The following is a 27597-nucleotide window of genomic DNA, read 5'->3' as shown; positions in this document are numbered from 1 at the left end:
TGCATGCATCTATTCATTGAGTGCCTGCTGAGCAACTACAGTCTGTCAAACACCTATCTAGGGATGAGGAAATCTACTTTCCAGGGGGTTGGAGCTCAGCTGGAGAAACATAATTATAACTTGTTCCCATAGTTATCACCATATTTGGACAGAATACATAGGCTATTTACTTCTAGCATCTACACCAAATTCTCACAAAAGCTCTTGGCACTGCCACGTCTGCTCTTAATTACATTCCTCTGAAGGACAAGGCATCTGGAAAACAAACTTGTGGACTCTAAAACAAAACTTGATCACCACTAATTGTCCTGGCTTGCAGAGGTCACTTGACAATGTTAGTTAAGATGGAGTGAAAATTACAACCAAGTCCTAAGTTGTTTTGGGGCACCACCCCTCACATCTGAAAGTGTTGCTTGTTCCTGGAAAGAAGCTTTGCAGAGAACATGCAAAGCAGAAATAGGAGTTTGTACTACAGAGGCCATTGGCACATGTAGGAAAAAAATATGTCAACTCAGATTTCAGGGGATGTTTTAAGTAAGAATATAAAAATGTTAGATAACAAAAGTATTTGGTAAGAGATGGACTTCAAGTGGTATCTTCAGAGACTACCTCTTGCAGAATCCCAGTTTTGATTATCCCAGAGAAACTGACTGGGAATATTTCACAGTGAGTTGTGAGAGTTAGTTAACTTATACATGAAAATCACTAAAAATGATGACTGATAAACAGCAAGTACATTTAACAGATTATAGTATGTTAAAAAAAAATAGCCACACTCATTCTGTGAATAATTTGTCTCTGAAAAAACCATAAGATATCTCAAAGAGTAACTTCATTAATGATTAATACACAGAGGTTGAAGGTGTATGTTTCACAAGTGATTCAACTAGGAAATATTTCTAAATTAGTTCATGCTTTTGAAAAGACTGTATGTAGGTGACTGAATTATTGCCTTAACTTTTTATATTTGCCCGGAATGTGCCTTTAAATGAGAGTGGTGTCTTTGTGGAGCTGAGAGCCAATGCGATGTTATGAGTGCAGTGATCAATGTCGATACAAGTGAAAGGGGCTGAGTATAAAATGCGGGGGCTTAAAGAGGGAAGAATGCCATGAGATGGCGGAGAGACTGCAGAACGGCAGCCATTAACTGGCACAAACAAGGATCGAAGCTTCCAGAAGCCAGAGAGTGGCAAAATAGGAACTTTCCCATGAGACCTCCGAAGAACATGGTTATGTTGGCATCTTGTTTTGAGATATCTAGTCCCCCCCAAAATAAAATAATACATTCATATTATTTTCATGATACTAGTTTGTGATATATTATTACACCAGATCTCAGAAACTAATGCCTATAAATTATATGTAAATTGTGATAAGGTGAAATTTGATTTTCTTTTCTTTTTTTCTTTTTTTTTTTTTTGGTTTTTCAAGACAGGGTTTCTCTGTGAAGCCTTGGCTGTCCTGGACTCGCTTTGTAGACCAGGCTGGCCTTGAACTAACAGGTGTCTACTTCAATAAAAATTTGCACGTTCATGTAAGCATGACAAAATAATGATAAAAAAGATCTCAGTTTCAACTGCCCACCCTTTAGGAAAAGTTTGAGAATTGAACAACAAATCAACATATAACATATGCTTTGTCACATACTTGATAATTCTGTTAGGTTTCAATAGTATATTTTAAAAAGAATTATGAGCAAACCCACTTTCATATGTTATAGATGGATTATAAGTTGGAGCAAGTGCCATATGGAAATTTTAAAAATTATAGTTATATAGATTCCTTAGTCCTGTAATTCCTATTTTAGAAATTTACTCTATAGAGATATTAAAACCCACAGTACAATAATATAAATCAAGATGGCACATTGCACGTTTCTTTGTAGTCGCAGGAATTATTAAGCACATTTAATATTCATTAATTATGCCATGAATTACCATAAAAATAAAAAGATACAAAAAAATTTCTGGATCTGGAGTTAGCACACTGTAGATTGTGATGCTTAAGCTCTTTTTAAGTATTGTATATTTTAGATATGTGTACATGCACCTCATATGTTCAGGCGCCTGCAGAGGCCATAAGAGGGCATCAGTTCCCCTGATGCTACCAGTGGTGGTGAGCTACCTCGAGAGGGTGGTGAGAACCAAACCTGGATCCTCTGCAAGAGCAGCCAGTTCTCTTATCTGCTGAGCCATCTCTCCAGCTTCCCTTACCCTGTAGCCTGATGTTTAATTTGATTGCCAGCATAAGAGTATTTAAGATCACCTAAGGGGACAAACTTCAGCATATGTATGTTGGAGATCATCCACAAATGTTTAAGTGAGGTAGAAAGATCCACCTTGATTGTAGGCAACACTTCGTTCCCTTGACAGAGGTCCTACACTGAATGAAAGTGAGAACACGAGGAGTCCTAGCACAGCATCTGTGTCTCTCTGCTTCCTGAATGCAGATGCAATGTGACTGGCCACTCACACTCCTGAAGTCATAGTTTTCTCATCATGATACATGATACATACATGAACCAGAAGAAACCCACCCTTGCTTGAGCTGTTTTGGTCAGGTGTTTTGTAACAGGAACAAGAAAGATATATACGGGCCTGTGAACAAGTCCACAAAATCTGACTTCATACCCAAAGCGCCTCTGTTACTTAGCTGTATGATGTGCATACTGCCGGGTGACGCTTGGCCACTCACAGGAGGTCTGGGCATTTGTGATAAAGTCTGCTCTGAGAGGTTGAATGACTGTGTTCTCTTGGCTTTTAGAGGAAGAGTCTGTAATCCTTTCCTTCAGAGGACTATTATATGTGTTCCATGTATAGAAAGATGAATTATATTGTGTAAAATTTTTAAGTAGCTATACATTTTATATCTGTACTATGCATAGTTGTATAAATGTACAGCTATGCATATCTAAGGTATATATGTTTACAGATGTATATTTAGAAAATAACACAGGATACACAATAATGTGAGTATAATATTTATAATAAGAGAGTCTTAGTGAATGTTGGAGTTTTACTTTTCTATTAAGAAATTCTATGTAGACATGAAGACTTTCCTGGCAGAAAGAGATATGGGGTAGATTGGTTAGGAGGTGTTCTCAGCTTATATGTGTTTTTCTACTGTGTAAAATTCCTTAACTCTATTTAAATAAATAATTATATGCTAAAATTTTAAACATTGTCAGCTAATTTTGTCTTGGTATTTTCAATTTGGATAACTATAGTGAGTGAGTGAGATGAACAGCACTGATGGAGAAAGAAATGACTGTAGAGCACTGTGTAACAGAAGCACAAGAGTTTGAGGTCAGGCAGACCTGATGGCATCTCGGTTAAAACTTTTACTAAGTTCATTAGCTTCATCATAACTAAAGAACCTGAGCCTCCCACTTCTCATGTATATATTGGGTATAGTGTGCTCACATGGAACAAATTCAGAGTTCTTATGAGAAATACATGCAGGGATCCTTCAGTTTAATGCACAGCAAAGAGTAGATCTTTATTTCCACTAAAAAGAAAGTCCTAACTTACACCTAGAACCAACAAGAATACATATATTTTGTAAACGCTAATGATTTTTGCATGATGGTATCAGTGATGTTATAAGCGTTACTTAAAATACTTATGATAACTTCTCTAAATTTTGGCAAAAGCAGTGAAGGTACTAAAGGGAACACATAGATACAAAGAAAATGACCATTTCCAATAATCAAAAGAAGCTATAAGGTAAGCCAGCATATTTACTCACATCAATGTAGCTGGCATTTATGTAAGTGGACCCTGCATCTCCATTTATTTCAGAGAGTTCAACACGGTTATAATCATCTGTATAAAGAAAAGAAAACTTAAATATTGAACTGAAGAGTAGCCATACAGTGCCAGTGTACAGAAATTCAGTCCCAATATGCACTCACAGGGAAGGATGTCAACATAACGGTTTTTATTCTGGTTATTGGGCTTTCGGGCGTCTTTGATAGGAAACTTGCTGAATACCCGTGGGATGCTCTGCAAGATACAATTATTCTCTGGGTTACAGAACATTCCAAAAAGTAAGAAGAATGACAGAATGAAAGAGAAAGTGAGAAGAAAGGAAGGAGGGAAGGAAGGAAGGAAAGAAAGAAAGGGAAAAAAGAAAGAAAGAGTAAGAAAGAAGAAGAAAGGAAAGAGAAGGAAGGAAGAAAGAAAGAAAGAAAGAAAAAGAGGAAGGAAGGAAGATGAAAGAAAGAAAGGAAGGAAGGAAGGAAGGAAGGAAGGAAGAAAAAGGAAGAAAGGAAGGAAGAAAAAAAGAAGGAAGGAAGGAAGGAAGGAAAGAAAGAGGAAGGAAGGAAAAAACAAAGATATTTTCTTTATCAGTCCCCACTGAGGGTAAATAAGTTAACTTATAAATACATCCTTTATACTGAACAAGATTGTGCATTAAGTGGCTGGAATTAACTTTACTACAAATTATTGGGAAAAAAAGTACTTAAAAAATGATGACAGAACGATTAACTGGGCCCAGGAGTCCTGCTCAAACTATGGCACCAGCCAAGGACAATATGTGCAGTAAACTTTGAACTCCTATCCAGATCTAGCCAATGGACAGGACATTCTCCACAGTTTAGATTGCGGTCTGACTTTCACATGAACTCTGGTGCCCCATATTTGACCACATCCCCTGGATGGGGAGGCCTGGTGGCAGTCAGAGGAAGGATAGCAGGCTACCAAGAAGAGACTTGATACCCTATGAGCATATACATGGGAAGGAGGTGCCCCTCAGTCACAGTCATAGGGGAGGGGAGTAAGGGGAAAATGGGAGGGAGGGAGGAATCGGAGGATACAAGGGATGGGATAACAATTGAGATATAATATGAATAAATCAATAACATATATTTAAAAATAATAATTTCTGAACAAATTAATGTTAAATGAAAAATATAAAATAATAGATGTCGCTTTAAAACTTTACTTAGTGACTGAATTATTAGATAGTCACTAGAACACAAGTACAAACTGAGTCAAATATGTTTGTGACAGGACTTCATAATCAGAATCAGTGCTGTAAAGCATTACGCTACAGTGTTTGCCAGTGTCACATTGTGAATGACCTTGTCACCCTCTATGAGTCTGTCATCTATAAATATTTCAGTAAGATGTGCCTGTATTATGCCTGTATATGCCTGTGCTCTGTAGATAAACTATTAAGGTAAATGGTTATGCAAATATACATAAAATGGAATCATCTTGATGAGTACGTGGAACTTTTTACCCTATATCAAGGATGGCACATACCTGAAATTCAGCCAGAAAAAGTCTACCCTCATCAGCAATCTTTCTTTTATATGTTTCCAACAAAATGTCAGCATGAATTGGCTCCACGTCCATCAGCTGCTTGTCATCATCTGCAAACAAGTTAAAGTCAAGGCTGGTGCTGTGTCTGTCTGTCTGTCTGTCAGACACGCATGTGTTCATAGAGTTCATAGCTCAGCTGTTTCCCTTCTCCCTATCTGTGGTGGAGATTGCCTTCTTATGTAAGCATTTGTCTATAAATTAATGACTTCTAAATCTTTTACTTTAGTCTTTTTCCAGCTTTATACTGTTCCCTCTACTAGAATGTGCTTCTCTAGATATAAGTCCTGACCAGATATTGTCACTGATTGACATCTAAGTTTTTGCTTGATTATATGAAATTTATAGTAACTGACTGATGTCTATGAGCCATTGTTATTATTTTCTTTTACCTTTCCCCCACTTTGCTCTCTCTTCTCTCACCGACAGCCCCACACGTGCTAGACAAACTTCCCACCCAGGAACTCTATCCCAGCCTCCATTCTTAACTTTTGTAATTGTATGGATGATAAAATAAAATGATCAGTAGTATTCTACCCACAATTCATCTTGATTTGGTTACACTATACTGTCAAACTATATTCATCTGTTGTACCTCCAGAATAAAAGAGAAAAAAAATTATACATATATTGTGAGATGATTTTCTGTGAGAAAAAAAAATAGATGGGTACATAAAACTCCCCTTTTTCCCATTAGATAATATCCTGCGTGAAAACTTTCCTTATGATCTGTACTTATATATGGAACTTGACAATACATAGTGTCTTACAAGTTGTATTTGTAACGATTATATTAGGTGTATAAACTTTTTCCTGCATGTATTCATATGCACCACTTGCATGCAATGCTCACATGGGCCGGAAGAGGGTATCTGACCTACTGGAACTGGAGTTGAGGGCAGTTGTGAGCAACCAAGAGGCTAGGAATTAACGCAGGTCCTCTTCGAGAACAGCCCATGTGCTTCACCCCTTCACCATGGTTTTAAACTACGGAAATTAGTACCATCACACATGCAAATATTTCTCCTGCACTCTCATCTCCTGTTTCTGGTTCTTGCTTCAGGTGTCATGGGTAACTGTTCCCATTGTCAAATGAAGAAATAATTTGTCCACAAATATGGCTTAGTTATCTTCCTATTCACAAAAACTCTTTTTTCCAAACATAATTATCATTTTGGCTAGGTGCAGCAGCTCCCTTGGATAGCAAGCAATGCCTAAAACTCATCCACACTGAACTGGGCTGTGTTTAGAGTAGGCAAAATCTAAAGTATTGCTAGTTGCAATTAGTACAAATGATAAGATAAACCACCTGATACTTCCCATCCACCTTAATCCTGGGAAGTGTATTCTACCCTCCGCCCAGATATGGCCACCTATTTGTTCCTCCTTCTTCCCTTAGCCTAACAGAACTATCACTCTACACATGTGATCTTGTTGACTTCATCCACATCGTTGACCTGTACTGAGTTTTATATTCTCACCCAGGCACGGAGGAGAAGACACTGAAATAAGAGGAACCTCCCTGCCTTCTCAAAATCTGCACCCTACTTATGGGAGGCGAATACACAAAGATGGAAACAAATACAACAGTGTTAGGTTGTGATACAGTCTGTAAAGGAGGCTAAACTTAAGGATCTCCAAAGAACCAGTCCAAAGTTGCTACACACACACACACACACACACACACACACACACACACACACACACACACATTTTATATCTCCTATTGTCAGCAGGAAACTGTTGACACAGGAGGTAACACAAGACAGGGAGGTGTTTTGAAATTCTGTCTTAAGATAAGAGAAAAGTATGCTACTTTAATTATTGCAAGCCCAGTTTAAATATATTGAATGACTTTTAAACGGCATTTTGTCTTTAAAAGCTCAAGAGAGTATATAACAATTGTAAGAAGGCATGTCTCTTCTTCACATAGTGTGTATCTTCCTCATCACAGTGCCCCAATGGGAGGGCCCACCATCACGAACCCTGGAAAACCCGAAGATGCTCCATACCACAGCACCACTGTGAAATCCATTCTGCTCTCCCTTTCTTCTGTCTTCACTAGCTGGTCTGATATTTTCCTGGCAAATTCCTTGGACTCTCCACAGGCAGTGTTCTGTCTTTTATCCCTATACAGAGCTACGCACATTGCACAGCTATAAAATTAACCAAATTGTTCTTACTCATCAAAACATCTGGCCTCCTCTATTATATTCCCAAGCCTTGAAGGGCAGAGACTGTGGCCTTGTGCCATGAACAATAGTTGTGATACACTGAAGATTTCACCTAGATGGTTACTTGTGGAATAAATAAATTTGTTTCATCATGTGTCAATGGACCTTTGTCTCAGGTTTAATTAAAAGGGCACAGCCTGTGTTTTAAAATAAGTTGACTCAAATTAAGAGAAATATTTGTCAGTAAAAATTATTCAAACTCACCCCTTACAGGAACAAGTTCCTGTTGTTCATCGAAGTTGCTGTGGAAAAAAAGACATGACTTTTTATATTTGGCATTCAGCTAAACTGAGCAAACATCATTTTATAGATGTACTAAATGGAGCTGGGTGTGGTGGCGCACGCCTTTAATCCCAGCACTCAGGAGGCAGAGACAGCTGGATCTCTGTGAGTTCGAGGCCAGCCTGGTCTACAAAGGGAGTCCAGGATAGTCAAGGCTACACAGAGAAACCCTGTCTTGAAAAACAAAAAAGAAAAAAAAATAGATGTACTTAATGGAGGGAGAAATAGAGATGAGGAGAAAAGAAGGGAGAGGGAGAGAAGAAGGGGTTAATCAAAGGATGGAAAACCAGGCTCATGAAACAGGGACTTGGGAGAGAAAGAAGAAAGCACCCCAAGAGTTGCTTGCAAATTTCAGAAGAGTAAGAGAAAGTTAAGTGAATCTTTCCATTTTTTCATAAATATTTATCTTCTTAGGCGAAGAAATAAGCACACACATCCCAGAACTTCTCTCCTTTGCACCCGCTGTCTCCAGATTGCGTTCATCCATTTAGGATTAAGGGAGAAGTTACACATTCTTTACACTGACTATTATTCAAACAAGTCTACAGCGTCATTGACAAAGGTAGAGCATACATGCACTTACAGTAAACCAGTAATTCCTTGTTAAGCCTCTGTGAATTGAAGTCCATCCTGCTTTCTCTAGTCCGCTGCTCAGGCAATAAGCTTTGGACACCAGATTGTACCATTACTACAACTAGTGCCTCCTGATTCGTAATTAATTTCTCTTACCTGGTTCTTTTCTTACGCAGCTCATAGATCTTATACAAAACAACAAGCAGGGCTATTGATGTCACAATAATCAGAAAGACCAGGAATATAATCAGTGCTTTAGCATTATCTAGAAATAAAATGACACACAAGAGCTTATTAGTTCTAATATTTTGCCTGGTAACACAATTAACCTCCATGAACTAAGTTTTAATATTTTTCATTTACTGTGAAGACTTGCAGGTAAAATTTTAGAAGATGATGAATTACACTAACATCTTGAGTTTGCAATTTTGGGCTCTGTTATTTCAAGCATTCCCAAGGCATTTATATTTAAAGTGACTAATTAGAGTGTAGATGAGGACTTCCATTTCTTTTCATTATATAATGTTCTTTTGTAGAAAACTATCATTTAGATTTAATTCCCTTTCAGAGACTCATTTTTAGAGGGATCAATGAAGTAATGTACTTATTATAGTTTTCAGAAAGAAGCTCATAGTTTACCCCTGAGCACAGAAGTGGGTAGCCTCCTAAGGGATTCATAAAAGCTTCTTCCTTACAAAGACAAATCTCTTCCGTGTTCACTGGGGAATAAAACCAATTAACCAAGAAACAAAATTTATTCCATTTGACAGTGAGGATTGACACCTTTCCTAGCCTGAGTTTTCACTAAGAGCCAATGTGAATCACACTTATAGGGAAAACAGAACTAAGCAGTGTTGGCGATCTCTTTACATGATATCATCTCTGTGCACATGATGGAAATGCAGTAAAGCCATGCAAGGACATCAAAGCTTGAGCCCCAGAGCCAGGCTGTTGAGTTTCCCACCATAGTTGCTACTTCCTGGAATGGAATTTGGCCAGAAACCTATTACCTTTGCCCTTTAGTTCCTTAATTCATGAGATGAGGCTAAATAGTTTGATCCCAATACATGATAAAGTGTGTAGAACACAGAGAAAAGTAACCAGTCTGCCTTTTGTGTTTTGTTGTCAATGCTAATGCTCTGGATACTTAGGCTATCTTTGAAATCAGAAGACAACCAGCATAGACATCAGTAGCACAGATATATGGTAAGTGTCAGAGTCAAGAAAGTGGTCCCATGTGAAAGAGTCTTCAAAAATATTTGTGCAAAGAAATCCTTAGGTTTGTAACAAATGCAATGTTCACTTAGCGGCTAAGTGATCAACTCTATTAATTTGATTTTTATGATACTGCGTTTTTAGCCAGACATTTTTGAAAATTGCAGGTATTTATAAAATACATGTCAGCCGCTTATGAGTCAGTCTATGGATGCAAGATAACACAGTTTCGTTTAAACAAATGGATGCATACATATAAAGGTAGGAAAAATAGGCCAGGATGACTTACAAGATGTTGATTCAGTTTTTATAAATGCCTCTCCCTTAAACATTCCATTGTAAAAATAGACCTAAATTTCAGTTAAAAGAAAAGAAAAAGAATTTATAAATGTGTATGGCATAAAAATGCGTGGCATGTTATAAAATATATATTAATTTTATAATATTGCTTGTTTTCATTAAAAACTTCTGAATTAATGCTGAAACTTTAATGTTATTTTACTGTATACAATCAAAAAATAGAAAAAAAAGGTTTACATACCTTAGGATTGACATCATTAACAAATAGAAATGGAAGAACAAATGAAAAAGCTCACAAACTGAAACCTAGGGTTAATAATTTTAAGGTATTGTAAGTAAACAAAAACTAAAGCTATTAATATGCTAGTATGCTCACATTTTATTTTTAATGTAAATCTGCTTATAAGAGTTGGTTGTAGAATGCACATATTTTAATTTTTAAGAGTAAACAACATTAAATAGGCAGTGTAGAAATAATTATCATAAACACCAAGGGCTCATAACATTTAATACAAAAAAAATCAACTTGATATAAAAGAAAACTGAAAGGGGTGTAGAAACAAGTCTACTGGTACCACATAAACTATATAAAAAAAGAGATGTGAATAATGTCATTATGAGAAATTAACATGATGTGGTAACAAATATGCATGAAAGCTTTTACTCTCCAAACACATGAATATAGGTTTTTTCCAATATTCATAAACAAAATTGTGTCAATTAACTCTTATAAAGCAATAACATTCACAGCAATAAAATTTTAAGCTTCACAAATCTAAATATATGACATTATAAAATCTTCCATCATAGACTCTTGAGAAGTTATCAAGGTAGAAATTACCAGAACAAACAATCTACTTTAAGAATTGATTAAATTCTGCATGCAGGCTTTTAGATATAACTAACAAGCCATGGGAGAATATGGCTTTTCAACACCACAGTAATAATCATCATAATCATTTTTTCATAAGATAAGAAGATACAATGAGAAAAACACATCAGAATGAGTTACTAGAAATAAAGTATTAATAGCAAAGGAAGTATAAATATCTTTAGTGGAGATGGTGATATTGAATAAAGATTAAATGATTACACCCTCATGAAAGTGTGCGTGTTGTCCTAGGGACATAAATACATATGGAAATAAGTTATAGTGAGTGAGATGAAGAAAGCAAGATAGTTATTTGTGCAGTATGAGAAGGAATAGCTAAATGAAAATTATCTCATAATTTGAATTTTATGTTAATAATGTCCATTCATATATCCCCAAATAATTTATAATGTTTGAAGAGTGGAAGAAGAGAATCCTAGAAAGAAAGCCAAAGACATGGAACAAGGTATCAACAAAATAAACACTCATTGTGTGTGAGACTAAATAGAACACTGTGCGAAGAGCTTTGTGGCCACTGGGTAAGCTGCACACAGTGGACCAGTATACAGCTTAGTAGCAGCACATTGTTTCTCCATATTGGAACACCTTTCAGGAAGAAATGGCACACTGACTCAAAAAGATATCTGCAAGAACCAATAATTGTGAATGACAATGTAAATAAATGATTCTCAAAGAATATCTCCGTGTTAAAGGTCAAAGGGATTTCTAGGGAACAAATAACCCTTATACTATTGAAAGTTACACAACACCAAAAATAGTAAAATATTTTCAAAATGCAACAAAAGTTATGTATGTCACATAGATGTCAAACCTGTCTCTACCTATTTATTGAATAATCTCTGTGAATCTACCCTTGGAATTAATAAAAATATTAACATAGTTATTTAATAATACATCAAAAGATAATGTACTATGAAAGGAAACAATATTTTGCCTCTTAGAATATAAAGAGTGTTTTGCATTAGAAAAATCCATTACTATAATTCACCATGTGAATAAGTCAGACTATGAAAACACCACTATAGCACAATACTTTTTTTATAAATTCCAAACTACTTGTGATGACTATTGGTTATCAACTTGACTACATCTGGAATGAACTAAAATCCAAAAAGCTAGGTATACTTGTGAGGGATTTTTTTTTCCTTGATTGAATGATTTGAAATGGAAAAACCCAATTTAAATCCAAATTTTTGGAGGTGGTAAGATCCACCTTAAATCTGGGCCACACCGTTTTGTGGAAGCTAATATAAAGGACATGAAAGAAGGAAGCATTTGCTCTTTTCCTCCTTGCCTTCCCTCTTGCTGGCAAGCCATTCTGTCACTGGCATTAGAGCCAATTTCTTCAGGATTCTGGCATATGCTAAGTAATAAAAAGAAAGTACGCTCAACATGACTTTTTTGGTTTGTAGCTGTGGATAAAATGTGGCCAGCTGCCTCATTTTCCTGTCATCATCCCTTCCCACCATGATGCACTATACTCCCTCCAACTGTGAGCAAAAGTACGTCCTTTCATCCTTAAGTTAATTTGTCAGCTGTTTCCATCATAGCAACAAGACATGTAGTTAATGCAGAAAGCCAGAGACTAAAGAGATGGCCCATCAGCTAAAACTGCTTGCTACACATGCCTGGCAACCTGATTCAATCCTTTGAACTCATGGGAGAAGGAGAAAATTGACTTCCCAGAGATGTCCTCCAGCTTCCATGTATGTGCACAATAGCACTTATGTACCCACATTCACACACACATATGTCTTCATAAATAAATTAAAAAATTACAAAGAAATTTGCCTCCAAGGAATGGGGCCACTATTGTGATACACCCGAGCACATGCTTCTTAGTCCATTAGAACTGCTTTGTGCAAAGAAGGTGGAAGAGCCTGGAGCTTCATTCTAGAGAAAGTGTAGAATGCTTGTAAGAAGAGCATAATATACAATTCTAGTAGAAATCTGAAGACCAGAGTGGCAAGAGAAGGGCAGATAGTCAGGGTTCAGTTCATGTGGTCTTAGGGGATGGACAGAGTCCAGGGATGAATGTGTCAACTACATGATACATTTTGACAAAGAATCTGGCTAAGATTGTGTCCATGGCTGAGAAATTGAGTAAGGAAGTGGATTAATTCCTTTGGTGAAAGAAATCTCAAGACAGCACAGTCTTTGGGCTCCAGCACGGCTACTACTTACTGCTCTTACTCAGATCTCCAGTAAGAGAGAAGAGAAACACAAAATGTGAAGTGCTGGAAAGAGCGTGTGTGAGCAAGTTTAAAGGTGAAGACAAGGTGAGCACAAAAGGTGGCTGGTTATGGCTTAAAGTTATATGCAAGTAGACTTATGATGGCCAGTACTGATCATCACCATGACAGATATAAAATAACCTAAGAAATACATTTCTGGGCATGTCTATGAGAGAGTAGGGTTACCTGCATAGGTTAAAACCAACCCAAAATGCAACACCATTCAATGGTCTAGGCTCCTCAGTGAAATAATAAGCGGGTGAACTGGGTGCTATCACCTATCTATCTCTGTTTTCTGACTACAGATGCAATGTAACCAGTCCTACAAGGCTCCTGCCATGACACCTTCTCTCAAACTAGAAGCCAAAATAAGATTTTTCTTTCTTAAGTGGACTTGATCATGTGTTGAGTAGAAATTATTAAAGACATTAATAAAAGTTGCTGTTTATTAACAAACACATTTACCAAAAGTTGTTTATATTAGAGATCAATATAGGTATAATTAGTAGGATATAATAAAAATTGTATGATAGAAACTCCTGTAACTGCTGGAAATTAACAAGAAATGTTAATGTAGAAAGGTGCCCATGATAAAACAATACAAAAAAATGCCAAACTGTCTTTAAAGATGGTTATGCTTATTTAATGCATAGAAAAGTTCATTATAAGTGTAACAGGAATATCTATAGAACACATGAGCCACAGTGAAACTATAGGTTTTTAAAGACTCTTTGTTTGAATGGTTTCTTAAATTTATCTTAGCATTTAGATTTTGTAGTTGAAAACTTAATAAGCAATAAAAATGAATATTTGGCAAAGGAAAGATCTACTACTCACAAACTGTCTCCTAACAGTCACAGAAGCAATAACTTCCTTACAGTTAGGTCATCTTGAAGTTGCAAATATTCTAGTGAAATTTTGCTATAAAATATTGCTTTTCATCCTGGAGATAAAATGCTTGCCATCAAATTGGTGAATGTTAAGTGCTGACTATGGCAGTCATCAGAGATTCCTAAGTTTGTGTGTGCAGTGACATTGAGGCCATATAAGTACTAAGTATTAAACACTGTAATGTATCTTGGGAAAGTGGTGATTATAGGAAAAAAATGACCTTACCAGAAATATATAGGTAGTTGAATAGTAGAGATTATCTACAATGAAACTGCAACTGCTGTGACTGAAATTTTTAAAAAGGGAACCTCCACTTTTGACTTCCAAAATGTAAATTCCTTTAGGGCCATTCAATTCATCAGGAGGATCACATGTGACTTTTATAATATTTTCTGACGTCCGGAGGGCTTTCATATTTTTGACCTTGCTTGGAACTATCAAAACAAAGGAATATTTGTTATTTTAATATGTGAAAATTTAAAGAACTTGAAACATGAGTCTAATGTAAAGCATTTTCAGTGTTGGTGTGCACACAAGAACACAGACCCAAAATCTACTTTAAAACATTTTAAAATAAATCACCTATCGGTAAGACGCTCCATCATACAAGGCCACTTGCTCAACTATGTTCATAGCAGCTTTATTCATAATAGCCAGAACCTGGAAATAACCTAGATGTCCCTCAATGGATAAAGAATGGATAAAGAAAATGTGGCAGATAAACACAATGGAATATTAGTCAGCTATCAAAAAAATCATGAATATTTCAGGCAAATGGATGGAATTAGAAAAAAAATCATCCTGAGTGAGGTAACCCAGACCCAGAAAGATGCACATGGTGTGTACTCAGTTATAAGTGGATTTTAGTCATATAATACAGGACAAATATATTACACTGCACACACCTAAAAAAAGACAAGTAAAAAGGAGGACCCTGGGGAAGAAGTTTAAATCTACTCAGAAGTGGAAATAGAATAGACAAAGGTGGTGGTTGAAGAGAGAGAACAAGGTAGGAGGAGCACAGAGAGAGATGAGGGTGGAGATCAGACCTGGGGAGACTGAGGGAGGGGGGTCAGAATTCATGTAGAGAAAAGGGAAATTGTGAGCAGAAGCCTCCCTGTGACAAGCTGCAAATCTAAGTCAGGGTAGGCTCCTGGGAGGATATGACAGGGACTCTAGCAGAGATCTGTGGTAGCATGTGTCATGGAGACTGAGGAGAACACACTCTAACTGGACAAAGTCTCCTAGTAGATGGAGGACACCAACTCACCCACAAAAACTTCAACCTAGAATCCACCCTGCCTACAAGATGTGCAGGGATAAAGATAGAGCAAATAGGGCAGACATTGAGGGAATGTCCAGCCAATGTCTGCACCAAGCCAAGACCCACCCCATGGGGGAGAGCCAACCCCTGACACTATTGACAATACTCTGCTATGCTTGCAGACAAAGCCTAGCAGAGTTGTCCTCTGAGAGGCTTCACCCTGCAGAGGTTTGAAACAAGGTGCTGAGACTCATAGCCAAACATTGGGCAATGTGTCGAAGGTATTGTGAGAAAATAGTGGAGGGAGTGCCTGCAAGAGAAAGGAGCTACACAAGAAAAACAACAAAGCCCACTAGCCAAGCCCCTAGAGGGTCTTGCTGAAATCGAAGCATCACCCAAGGACCAAGGACTGGACCTAGGTCCTCTACAAAGATAAAACCAGTGTGTAGCTCAGGCTTCGTGTGGGTCCTCTGTAAGGGGAGCGGAGGCTGTCTCTGACATGGACTCTGTTGTCAGCTTCTTGAGCTCTTCCTTCTGGCAGAACTGACTTGACAGGCCACAGGGGAAGCGAATGCACTCAGCCCTTATGCAACTTAATGAGCTTGGGTGGACTGGAAGTGGGGCTCCCTTTATCTGAGAAATAGGGGAGGGGGATAAGGGAGAGGGAGGGAGGGTGGGACTGGGAGGTGAGGAGGCCTGGGGATAGAACCAGTATATAAAATGTATAAATAAATTAATAAAAAGAAAATAAAAATGGAAAAGAAAGGGAGAGACAGACAGACAGGCAGACAAAGACAAGACAGAGAGACAGAGAAAGAGACAGAGAGAGAATGTGCTTGAAGCCCTAAGGGTTTGCCCAGTTCTGAAGAACAGGATGTGGAACTAACAGTGAAAAGTGAGGAGGAGGAGGAGGAGGAGGAGGAGGAGGAGGAAGAGGAGGATGGAGGGGTGCGGGGGAGGATGCTTGAGAAACGTGTAAGGTTTCCTGTCTAGCACAGGTCCTTCTTCCCACCTGTACATTGAGTATGTATCATACTCAATACAAGGTGAGATTCTTCAAGCAAAACAACCACTTTCGTTTGCTTTGAAATCCCAGAAACCTGGGAAGGCAACGAAAGCATACCGTGGTAGGACCTGGAAATTTTTGAATATGTTTATTAATTCTCTGAGAACGTCATCCAACACGTATTTGATCCCATTCCTTCCTTCATACCGCAGCCCTTTCTCTTACCATCCGCTCTGCCCTGCCACTCATTCCCATCCAACTTTGAGATTTCTCCTTTTCACCTTCTTGCTCCATTGAGCAACTTCTTGGGCTTGGGACCCAGCCTAGTGCGTGGTCAGCCTATCAAGGGTCACGTCTTTAAAGGAAGTTGATTCTCCTTCTCTCGTTTATCAAAGGCCAACAGTTCCTGAGCGAATGGGGGATTACCTGCGCTCTTTCCTGCTCTATACTGGGACTTTAGGATTTGGACATTTAAAACCTGAGCCCTAATGATGTGGAGAATGTTTTTACACTAAAGACATCATTTTTTTCCAGGAGTCTGGTGTTCATTAAGTCCTATAGTCATAGATCCTAACTTTCCATGAGACTTTTTCTTCTTTCCTGCCCCTAACGGAGACTGTCAGTTAACCTTGGATATCAATCTAGCTATTTTTTTTTTCAGCAAACCTAGTGAAGGTCACACAGGAAGCAAGACCACTGAAATTTCCAGTGAAAACCGGGACATAAAATAAGTACCAAAAAGGTGGCACATTGTGAAATGTCCTATTAACTGTTCTGGAGGACGTCATTGTCTAGCTGCAGTTAGTGTTTCATCTAAGTTGCTGAGGTACTTAAGTCCTTGAAGCCTTAGGAAGCCCAGTGACTAGTGATGCCTCCAGCTTCTTTCCTTCATCCCTGTGACTACAAGGAACCTTGATTAGCAGTTGTTAAATAATTGCTTTAAATGACTTAAAAATCTTAGATGTTAGCAAACATGCCAGGCCAATGTATTTCCCAAATGAAGTAGAGAGATCAACGCATTGTATGTGAAAATGGAATTTGTTGCTTCTTGTTATTTATGAGAGAAACATTAAAGTGGAGAACTTACAAGTTGCTTCTGTCCTAGTGTTGCATGACCCAGCAGTCCCATTACGCTGCACCATTCCGTTGACATAAGGAATAACTGACACGGTATACTTTTTATAAGGCTTCAGGTCCGTCACCACATACCTGTCCGTAATCTTCTTCAACTCTTTGCAGTTTTCTGAAACTAAAAAGAAAAACTAATTTAGTACATTTATGAAAGTCAGGATTCCTATGCAAATAATTTGATTTTTACATTATATGATTCCAAGCAGACTCCGCATGTTGAGTGGATTTATACAGAAAAAGACAAAGCCAGCATGCTGTGTCTCGTCTGTGTTCCTAGCTCCAAACCTTCAGATGTGAGTATACAACCTGGAGTGACTGCAGAAACCAGGACACTCAAAAGGGACAGGGGAGGGAGTTTGTAGAAAGGGGGATAGTGAGATAGAGGTGCTATAATGGGGAGGTGGGAAGTGTGGAGGGGCTTTCATTGGGGGGGGTGAGGAGGACAACACGGAGAAGGGAGGGAACAGGTACATATAACACTAAGGATGGTTGAAGAAGAAACAGGTAATCATTACCCACAAGTCGAAGGTAAATCCCTTTTGCTAAAGACACCATACACTTTGCATGTAGGAGTCAGAGGACTTGAGCTGGATCTGACCCAGAAGCCTCCTCCCTGAGGACTAGCTTTCATAAGTACGTGAAGGTGATATGCAAGCCATTAAGGAAGGAAAGCAATCAGTATCCCACCCAGCTGTGACACCAAGGAACCAAAACAATGGCAAATACAGCAAACCATCCCTAAAGGTCCAAGAGGAGCATTCATACCTTGGCAGTAAGAAATAGCTATATAAATGGACTTAAGGCCCACTTAACACAAAGGAAATCACATCTGGTACTGTAGCCATAGCCAACCGTATATGGTTAGTTTGGTCATGCTGTCTATAGGAGTACTATCTCTGGCACGTCCCTAAACAAGTATACTGCCTAACTGAGGTCTAAATATGTACCGTTATCCTCAAATAAATGTAGCTCTCATCCATCATCAGAGAAACTTCTTTTTGTGGCTGATGAAGACCATTACAGAAAGCCACAACTGGTTAAAATGCAGAAAACAGCTTACAGTAGAATGCTCAGCTCCAGGTGATGCATCTGCACCATAGGCTCAGGGACCATCAAGTAAGGGGGGAGCAGAAAGATTGTAAAAGCCAGAGGATCAGGAGGCCGGCTGTGCAATTGTGTCTTCTAGCTATGAAAGGAAACCTACAGACATGGCTACCTAATGAGACTTGAACAATTCCAACAACAGGTGATATCCCTACTGGAAGGAAGAAACCTCATTGGGCCCAACCTTAAACAAAGAGATACAGCTACTAACAACTGCTGAAATCAGGATAATGCATCTTTCCTAGGGATGGTCCTTTTGATTGATTATCTGATATCAAGGGATCAGCCCTAAAACATACACACACACACACACACACACACACACACACACACACACACACACACACATCACTGAATGGACTCAGTGGGTTGTATTTTTATGTTTGTTCATTTATGTGTATATGTAACAATTTAAAAAAGACTACGCTGTGGATTTGGGAGAGGAGAAATAGGAGAAGTATAGAAGGGAGGAGAGGGAGAAGGATGTGGGAAATTACATAATGTGTTTTAATTATATATATGATAAACAAATTATATATATATGACAATTATCAAAAAGTCATTGAATAAATTCAAATTATCCAAAATTACAATTTCATATGATTAATATGAAGAATAGAATATTTCATAAACTTAGGCACATTTGTGAAGACCTTCTCATCCAACACAACACAGAGCCCAGAGAATAATACAAAATCCCTAAGTTGTGATGCTTTAGAATAGTTGTTTTTACCATATCCTTTCTGATACTTGACTCTGACCTTAGAGCATCAATATGAGCTATTGCTCCAGACTTTTAGGCAAGAAGCCTGATCACCAGGAACTACATTTACTGTTTCACACACTATTTTAAGGCTGTAGTAATTCATGGGGCCATGAGAATGAGGAGGACTTGATTGGGACGCTGGAATCTAGGCTTTACATGGAAAGATGAGTGAATGGACCGAAAGGAAAAACTTTAGATATTTTTATGGAGTTTAGGTCTAATCCATGGATGGACTTTTACGTCCTAGATAAGCATGCTACTGGCACAAACCATTAGAAATGAAAGGACAGGTATTTTGAACTTGTGGACAAACACGACTGGCATAGCAGATGCTGTCAACATAGACTAGGATGAGAAGTAAAGACATGGATGTTCCTTGAGGTACAGACTGAAGAGCAGCATGCACTAAGTGGGAAATCATTAGGCACATATTGACATTTTGAGTAGAAAAAAAATACAGCAAAGAAAGTTTAAGCAGCATGTTATTAGACAGCAGTTACAATGATAACAATCACAATACAAAGTGACCAATGGCTGTCTACATGTGGCAATCACCATTTCAGGTGATGCATGAGTTGATTGATTTAACCATCACCACAGATAATAAGTTGGTATTTATCATATCATCTGGCTTTATAGAAAACTAAGCCATAGGAATATGAAGCCACTTGTCTGTGACCATAGGTCAGGGAAATGAAGCAAGGACAGAGCTTAGGCATTGGAATGTGGAATTTGAGCTGCATCTTTACAATTCCACCTGGCCCTCTGGAGGAAAGCAGGACATAAACACCCACAGTGGGGTAAACATGAGCTTTGTCTTGAGACCACACATCTCTGGTGCTCTTGGATGTCTCTTTGGGCTTTCAGGAGCAGTATCAGAAAAGATGCAACACGTACTTTGTACCAAATGTCTACAGTGGAATATCACAGTGGAAGAAGTCTCCATAGCAGGTAAGGGGAGGTGCTTTCTCTAACGGCATCTATTTCTCAGAAATCTCAAAGCTGAGGCACACTGATGTTACCTTCTAGCTCAGGTCTGCTTTATGCATAATGAGAAGCTTCTCTCTGAGAAGAGTGAACACAGATGACATCCTCTTACCCATGCCTCCTGCTACATGTTTATATGGTGTGTGGATTTTAGGATAATGCCTTCATCACTGAGATAATATCCAGGTGTTAAGCATAGTGATCCCCAGATCAGCTTGGCTTTTATTTAGTGACCTAAATTCATATGCTTGTATATGCAACCTACAAGCATTCCGCATCAGAGCATGGCTTCATAATGCAGTTCAATGAAACTTGAATTTTACCTAATGTAAGCAAATTGAAATTGCTCATTTTAGCTTTGAAAAATAGCCAGGCATGGTGGTGCACCTCTTTAATCCCAGTACTTGGGAGGCAGAGGCAGGAGGATCACTGTGACTTCAAGGCCAGCCTGGTCTACAAAGCGAGTGCAGGATAGCCAAGGCTAACACAGGAAGACCCTATCTCGAAAAACCAAAATAAATAAATAAATATATACATATTTTTATATATACATATATACCAAAATAAATAAGTAAATACACGCACACATAGATAGATAGATAGATAGATAGATAGATAGATAGATAGATAGAAGATAGATAGATTAAAAAAATAAATACCGGAGATTTTTGGTACTTAGAATGTTTGGAATTTTCCTTTCAAATTACCAAGGATTTCAAGCCTTGGTTAAAAAGGCTCCATCGTGGTTAAACTTGACTGAATTAAGAGAGGCCTTACGGTTGCCTGTGAGGTATTGTGAGACGTGCCTGCACACGGCTCCGTGGGATGGACGAGAACGATCTGCTCTGGAGTTAGCGTGGCTGCACTGATGGTAAGCTGTGGAGTTAGCGTGGCCGCACTGATGGTAAGCTGTGGAGTTAGCGTGGCCGCACTGATGGTAAGCTGTGGAGTTAGCGTGGCCGCACTGATGGTAAGCTGTGGAGTTAGCGTGGCCGCACTGATGGTAAGCTGTGGAGTTAGCGTGGCCGCACTGATGGTAAGTGAATGAGATGTAGAGGTGCCTCTGTCACGGGCGGAATTCAGTCACTTGCCGCGTGAGCCTGCTTCCTTCTCCTGCTATCATCTGCCCTTTTAAGATTTGAACACAGCTCACAGCAAGGACTCTGTAGGGGGCTTTTAGCCCTTCAGCCTTGGAGCATGGTCCCTCTGTTCTGAGGTTCCAAACCTTTTGGGGGCAAAGGGTTACTTCTTTTCCTGGCTCTGCAACTGGCAGATAGAAACTGACAGGCAACCAATCTCAGACTGTGTTAACTAATCTAATAAGTGTGATACATATTCTCTTCCAACGAAAATCCCTCATTACATTTTTACAAAATTACCTGAATGGTCAGATACATTCTTAGAACATATGAAAAATCCATGGAAATGAGTTGCGCTGTTATTCCAGGTAACTGATATTGTGTTTTTTGTTGCATTCCCACATAAAACATTCTTGGGATTTTCTGGAACTGTTAAAAACAAACAAACAAACAAACAAAGGACACTGAAAAATACTATTTATGTAACAAGCTCGAATCGTTAACAGCCATCTTTTGACTAAATGTGAATTAATAAAATCTCAGTGAAAATTTTGGACTTATGCAGTTTCCTTTAGATTAGATTACTTTTTCACAGAATATATTTTTCTTGCATACAACAATAAAAAGTCTACACATCCCACTGATTTGAAGAATGCCTGAGAATATTTATTCTTTTCTCATAGATATCATTGTTCAGAATTTTTGGTATTTTGAGATATCGCTGTGCCAAAACATTTCAATGAAATCAATGAGATAGTTTATCTTCACAGGCACTTGCTTAAGGTATAGTTTAATGAGTTATGAGTTCATACTTCCATGTGCTACCAAAGCAATTAATATAGAACATTTCCATCATCCCTCCTTGCCACTTGCCAGTCAACATGAGCCCTCTTGAGACAAACCATATAATCTCTGATCTACTTTCTATTGCTAAAATGTGGTAACTTTTTATTCATCATATATACATAGAATTAAAGAGTAATATTTTGAACAGATTATATTGGACATCCAATTGGGACTCTAGGTAAGAGAAATATAGAAGACAGGGGAAATAAAAGGACCCAGAGGGTCCTAGAAACCTACAAGAAGAACATTGTGATGGGTGGATCGGGGCCCAGGGAGGGTTTGCTCAAACTATTGTACTAACCAAGGACAATACAAGTAGTAAACATCGAACTCTTACTCTGAACTACCCAACGGACAGGGCATTTTCCACAGTTATGTCGAGAGCGAGGACTGACTCTTACATGAACTCTGCTGCCCCATATTTGACCACCTCCCCTTGGTGCGGAGGCACTGTGGCACTCAGAGGAAGAATAGCAGGCTACCAAGAAGAGACTTGATACCTTAGGATCATACTCAGGAGGAGGAGGTCCCCCTCCATCACAGTCATAGGGGAGGAGAATAGGATAAAAGCAGGGAGGAACGGGAGGATACAAGCGATGGGACAACAATTGAGTTGTAATCTGAATAAATGATTTAAATTTAAAAATAAAATAAAATAGCAGTTGGATTTTTTTTCCACATTGTAAGCATGTCCTTTTAGTCATCAGTAAGGCTATGGCTTGATGTTCAACATCACAACAGGTATTGGTGGGCTGTTGGGGAGGTAAGGCCTGGGTCATTGCAAGCACACCCTCACATGGAATCAACAGTCTCCATTCGTCCCTTTTATTTCTCCTTCATGACACACAGGATGAGTAGTTTCTTCCAAGGTACACACTTACCATTGTTATCTGGTATTCCTACCAGAGATCCAATGCCACTGGGAGGCCTAGCTTTAGAGTGAACCTTCCTACTTACACTCCAAAAGAATATTTAATCTTTATCTGGTAACTGTCTTGGTAGAGCAAGGAGAGAAGCAGTGTGCTTTGTTGACTTCCTTCACGCTTTCTCTATTATGAAACGCTTGGCAGCTGTCTGAACACTTTCCAGGAGTGGATGCATCTGCATGGATCCACTCCACCTTGCACATAGAGCCTTTCTTCAACCCTTGGGTGGGTTGCTACTTCCTCATCAATAATGCCAGTCTTTTGCTAGTGGAGATGTGTACAATCTCCACCTTATCCTGGCTTTCATTTATCAGATGGCTAATGAGGATGAGCAGTTTTCCACAGGCTTAGTCACCGTTTGTATATCTTTCATGAAATTTGCAGACAGAAATGTTTTCCTATACTTAAATTGGGATATTTGGTGCCCTGCTTTTGTAGCCAAAAGAGTTTTTTGATATATTTTGGGAAACTGCCCATGTCAAACAAATAAATAAATCATGGATACTTTCCTATAGTATATAATGTATAGGCTGTTTCCTTAGATCACTTCAAGAAAGTATTTAACTATGAAGTCAAATTTATAGATTTTTTTTATTTCTTAAAAAATGCACCTACTTTGAAGATATGAAAAGAGCATCCTGTTCTTGTTTTGATTAGGTGCTTCATAACTTTAGCTTTTAGAGCAGAAGAAATATATCTGTACTCAGCCCCAATAGCTGATGTCCACTTGGTACCCTTCTTATATAAGGATACTAAAGCAATTAACTGAAATGACTTGTATTTTATCAAATATAAACATTGGATTTCTAAGATTCCTATTATGTTATGCCAATTTTCAAAGGCTGTGCTAATCATAATCTGTATATTTGTTTGTATTCACACGTGCGCGTGTGTCCACTGCAAACATTTATTCTTTCATTCTACAATGTGTATCCTGTGCACTCACTCAGGCCTTCAGCCTTGACAGAAAGCACCTCTATCCACTGAACAACCTTCCTGGCCTTAAAGTTTTTGATACCCACATGATATTAAACTTTTCTGTTTATCCTGTAGCTGAATAACCCTGCTCTTTTGGAAGGTTAGGGGTAGACTTTGATGTGAGAATCCCTTTTCCCACAGCTATAAAACAAGTTAGAGTCATGCTAGTGTCTGGTCAGAAAAAAATTTATGATAAAAACAATACCAAAAAGTTCAAATAAATGGCAGATTGCAATATAAATACAGAAAAAAGATCACTTGAATTTTTATTTACTAACAATGTGAAAATGAAATTTAAAAAAATACCATTAGAGGCAAAAATAAACCTAAACCAGGAATAAATTCAACAACAACAAAAGATAGAGGACAAGGAAATCAATGTGTTTTTTGTGTTTTTGTTTTTGTTGTTATTGTTTTGGTTGTTTTCAAAGACGTGATGGCATGTAGCTCAGGCTAGCCTGCACACACTATGTAGGTCTTACTAGGTTGCCCAGGGAGGCCTACAACCTGTGATCACCATGCCTCAGCCCACCAAAGCAGCTGGGCTAATAGGTGTCTGCTATCACACCTAGCTCTAGTGCTCTGTCTCTGTCTCTTTCTCTGTCTCTGTCTCTGTCTCTGTCTCTGTCTCTGTCTCTCTCTCTGTCTGTCTCTCTCTCTCTCTCTCTCTCTCTCTCTCTCTCTTGCTCTCTCTCTCTTTTCCCCCCTGACTCTCTCTCTTCATGTTCTCTCTTTACCTCTGTGTGTCTCTGTCTGCTCTGTCTGTCTCTGTCTCCCTTCCTCTCCCTCCATCTCTCTCTGTCCCTCTCTTTCTCTACCTCCCTCCCTCCCTCCCTCTCTCCTTCTTTCCCCTTTCCTATTGCTTTTCTTCTCTTCCTTTCACACCTGATGTATAAAAATCTTTATTCTAGAAATGTTTTTATGTTTTGTGAGCAAGGACACCTTTTGTCTTCTTCATAGTTGATTATTCATAAATCACCATTTTTTGGTTAGTGTTTAGCAGCGAGTTTTAATTTTAATTGGAAATTTTCACTTCTGTCTTCCCAAATGCTGTTAATTTCTAGAATCCCTTTTGATTTACCATTTAATAAGCATTATCTTGTTACTAATTATATTTCCAGAAATTTGATGACTGTGGTCCCTACTTTATGTTCAGACACTTAAATTTTATGGGTTCCTTTAGTTCTATAAGGAGTAGGACACAGTTGGAGGAGGAGATGTAAGACTACAGAGCAAAGGGTGTTATGAAAGGAAGAAGGGAAGGAAATGGGAAAAAACCCCTGCAAACCATGGCAACTGCTGCCAGCAGCCTCGCGACAGACACGATTTGAGCAACAGAACAAGAAGGGCATCGTTTAGGCTTGTATAACTTCGCCTTAAAATTAATTTAAAAAAAATTCTCCTCACTGATATGCTTTCTGTGATTCTATGCCATTATTTTCTGTGGTTCTCAAAAATATGGAAGCCCATAAAAGAAATGGAAGTTTTACTTATTTTTTTAATGTAAGCAATGTACTTAATATATATACTTACTGCCAAAATCCGTCTCCACATATTTAGTTGTATTGAAAAGTGCTACATTGTTATAGAGAACTTCTGTATCACATTTGTAATTGGTTTTGGGAGCAAGGTTGTGTAGATGAAATTTTGCAGGTGGATCTGTCCAACGTATCATCTGTGGATTACCTGAAAGAAGCAGCATTGCACATGAGTATCTGAAACGGCACATAGTGCATGGACTACGTTTCTGGTGCCATGCATTTAAGACTTAGTGTTAGAGAGACGCCTCTGCAGATGGTGCAATAATATGCTCCAGATTCCACAGATAACACTGCTGCAGTCAACTTTGTTCAGAAACTAGTATCATGCCTTATATTTAACAATTTATAGCTGTTATTATATTATTGTTCCAACTCTGGACATACTGCCTGCAGGCCCAGCCCAGCATCGTCCCATTAGCATGATGCTGGCAATCAGGGTACCACCTCCTCTTCCTCCATGTGTGTGCACGGAGGTACACATGCCGCTCTCTGTCTCGCCAACTGTGTCCTGGCAGGTGGCTTGCTGCTGAGAGGGAAAAGAGTCCTTCACATTGAATCCCAGTGTCCCTTTCAGAACACCACACCTCTGTAGAAACCAAAGTAATGCCTAGAAATGCTTGTTTTCCTCCTTACCTACATAGTCTTGACTTTGCAAATGATTTTTGTTGATGGACGTCTGAGAAAGTAAGCTCTGGACAGGTGTAAGACTGTGCTCCCTTTCTGTAGACCATGGTACTGTACATATGATGCCCTTTTTAGTCATTCCTTCAACAATGTGTGGTATATAGCAGTGTTCAAGAAAGTTCTTTAAATTAATTTCTATTTCTTTTTGCAATATTTGTCGTCCATGGGTTGTTTTTTCATTTATCTATTTTGTGAATTTGTTTCAGTGACAGAGGTACTGGAGCTATTTTCTTCTGACTTACCACAGACTGCTAAGGGTGGGCAGAGGAAGGCAAGGGTATAGAAGGAACATTTAAGCCAAGTTACAGGACATAACTCCTGATGATTGAATTTCTCTGCCCGGTATCGTACCTGCACCACAGTCAAAGCTGTATGAAATGTTTCCCCTGCCACAGGTAGAGTTCACTTTCCACATCAAACAAATTGAAGTATTAGCTTCTTGTTCTTCTGTACAGGTGTGTAGGTCAAACGCCTCAAGCCCTGTCAAGAAAACATAGACGTGCCATTAGGTGATGGTTCCTGGTGTGCTGAAGGTGTGAAGCCTCTCAGCTAGAGACTCTGAAATCATACCCAGGAAGTCCAGTCTTGTGAGCCTGAGATTGCGGTGGGAGAAGTTGAAGAACTCCCCAAGGTTTGAGGCTTCTTGATTATCTAGTTCACACTTCTATTTTTTTAAGTCTATCTTTGTTTCAGTTGACGCATAACTATACAAATGTATGTACAATATAGCATTTGGATATATCTACGTAATGTGCGGTCACCAACTACAGTTTGTCCGTCCCCTCAGACATTTGCCATCGTTAGGGAAGACAACATATTATCTCCATACCGCATATCCTAGCAGAGATACACACTGCTTTTCAACAAAACCCATGCTGCTCTTATAAATGATGCTCAAAGAAGCATCTAGATAAAGTAGCCAATTTTCACATTTGATAAAAAAAATTTCCTTATGATTTTGATCCTTGTTTACTGATCCGTTTTGGGTTTTGCGGACAAGGTCTCATCTCACATTGTCGCTCAGGCTGGAACGGAGCTCACCATGTAGCCTAGGCTGGCTTTGAAGATATATAAATCCTCCTGCCTTGGCCTTCCACATCATGGGATTATAATTCTGGTATTAACATAATTAGCACTCTCCCTTTGCTTTTTAAAAAAAAAATCAGGTGTTTAACATTGTTCTTTTCCCTAATATACATAAAAACTTCAGCAAAAAAAAAAAGATGACAAAGAGAACATTTTGAATTTAAAAAGAAAACCCATATATCTCAATATATGTCACAATATAGGTGAGCCATTGAACACACTCATGAAATCCAAATACACAGATAGAAAGA

The 27597-nt window shown here is 38.5% G+C and overlaps 1 protein-coding gene across 3 annotated transcripts in view; it reads right to left on the bottom strand.

Moving 5' to 3' along the window:
• The window catches only part of PTPRC (protein tyrosine phosphatase receptor type C), a 108949-nt gene that overhangs the window by 20331 nt on the left and 61021 nt on the right, over window positions 1-27597 (bottom strand). For 2 of the 3 annotated variants that reach the window (XM_084787149.1, XM_084787151.1), the window contains 11 exons: window positions 26612-26740; window positions 25569-25721; window positions 21586-21714; window positions 17306-17467; window positions 14174-14382; window positions 9921-9981; window positions 8573-8681; window positions 7766-7803; window positions 5271-5380; window positions 3914-4004; window positions 3748-3824 (listed from right to left, as the gene is read on the bottom strand). In XM_084787149.1, the coding sequence (XP_084643275.1) occupies window positions 3748-3824; window positions 3914-4004; window positions 5271-5380; window positions 7766-7803; window positions 8573-8681; window positions 9921-9981; window positions 14174-14382; window positions 17306-17467; window positions 21586-21714; window positions 25569-25721; window positions 26612-26740 (1268 nt within the window). The remainder of the gene's footprint in view (window positions 1-3747; window positions 3825-3913; window positions 4005-5270; window positions 5381-7765; window positions 7804-8572; window positions 8682-9920; window positions 9982-14173; window positions 14383-17305; window positions 17468-21585; window positions 21715-25568; window positions 25722-26611; window positions 26741-27597) is intronic. The other variant, XM_084787150.1, reaches the window with a different exon arrangement.

The sequence above is a fragment of the Acomys minous genome, assembly GCF_964271855.1.
Source record: "Acomys minous genome assembly, chromosome: 1".
Classification (NCBI taxonomy): Eukaryota; Metazoa; Chordata; class Mammalia; order Rodentia; family Muridae; genus Acomys; species Acomys minous.
This window is presented reverse-complemented; position numbering and strand designations above follow the sequence as displayed.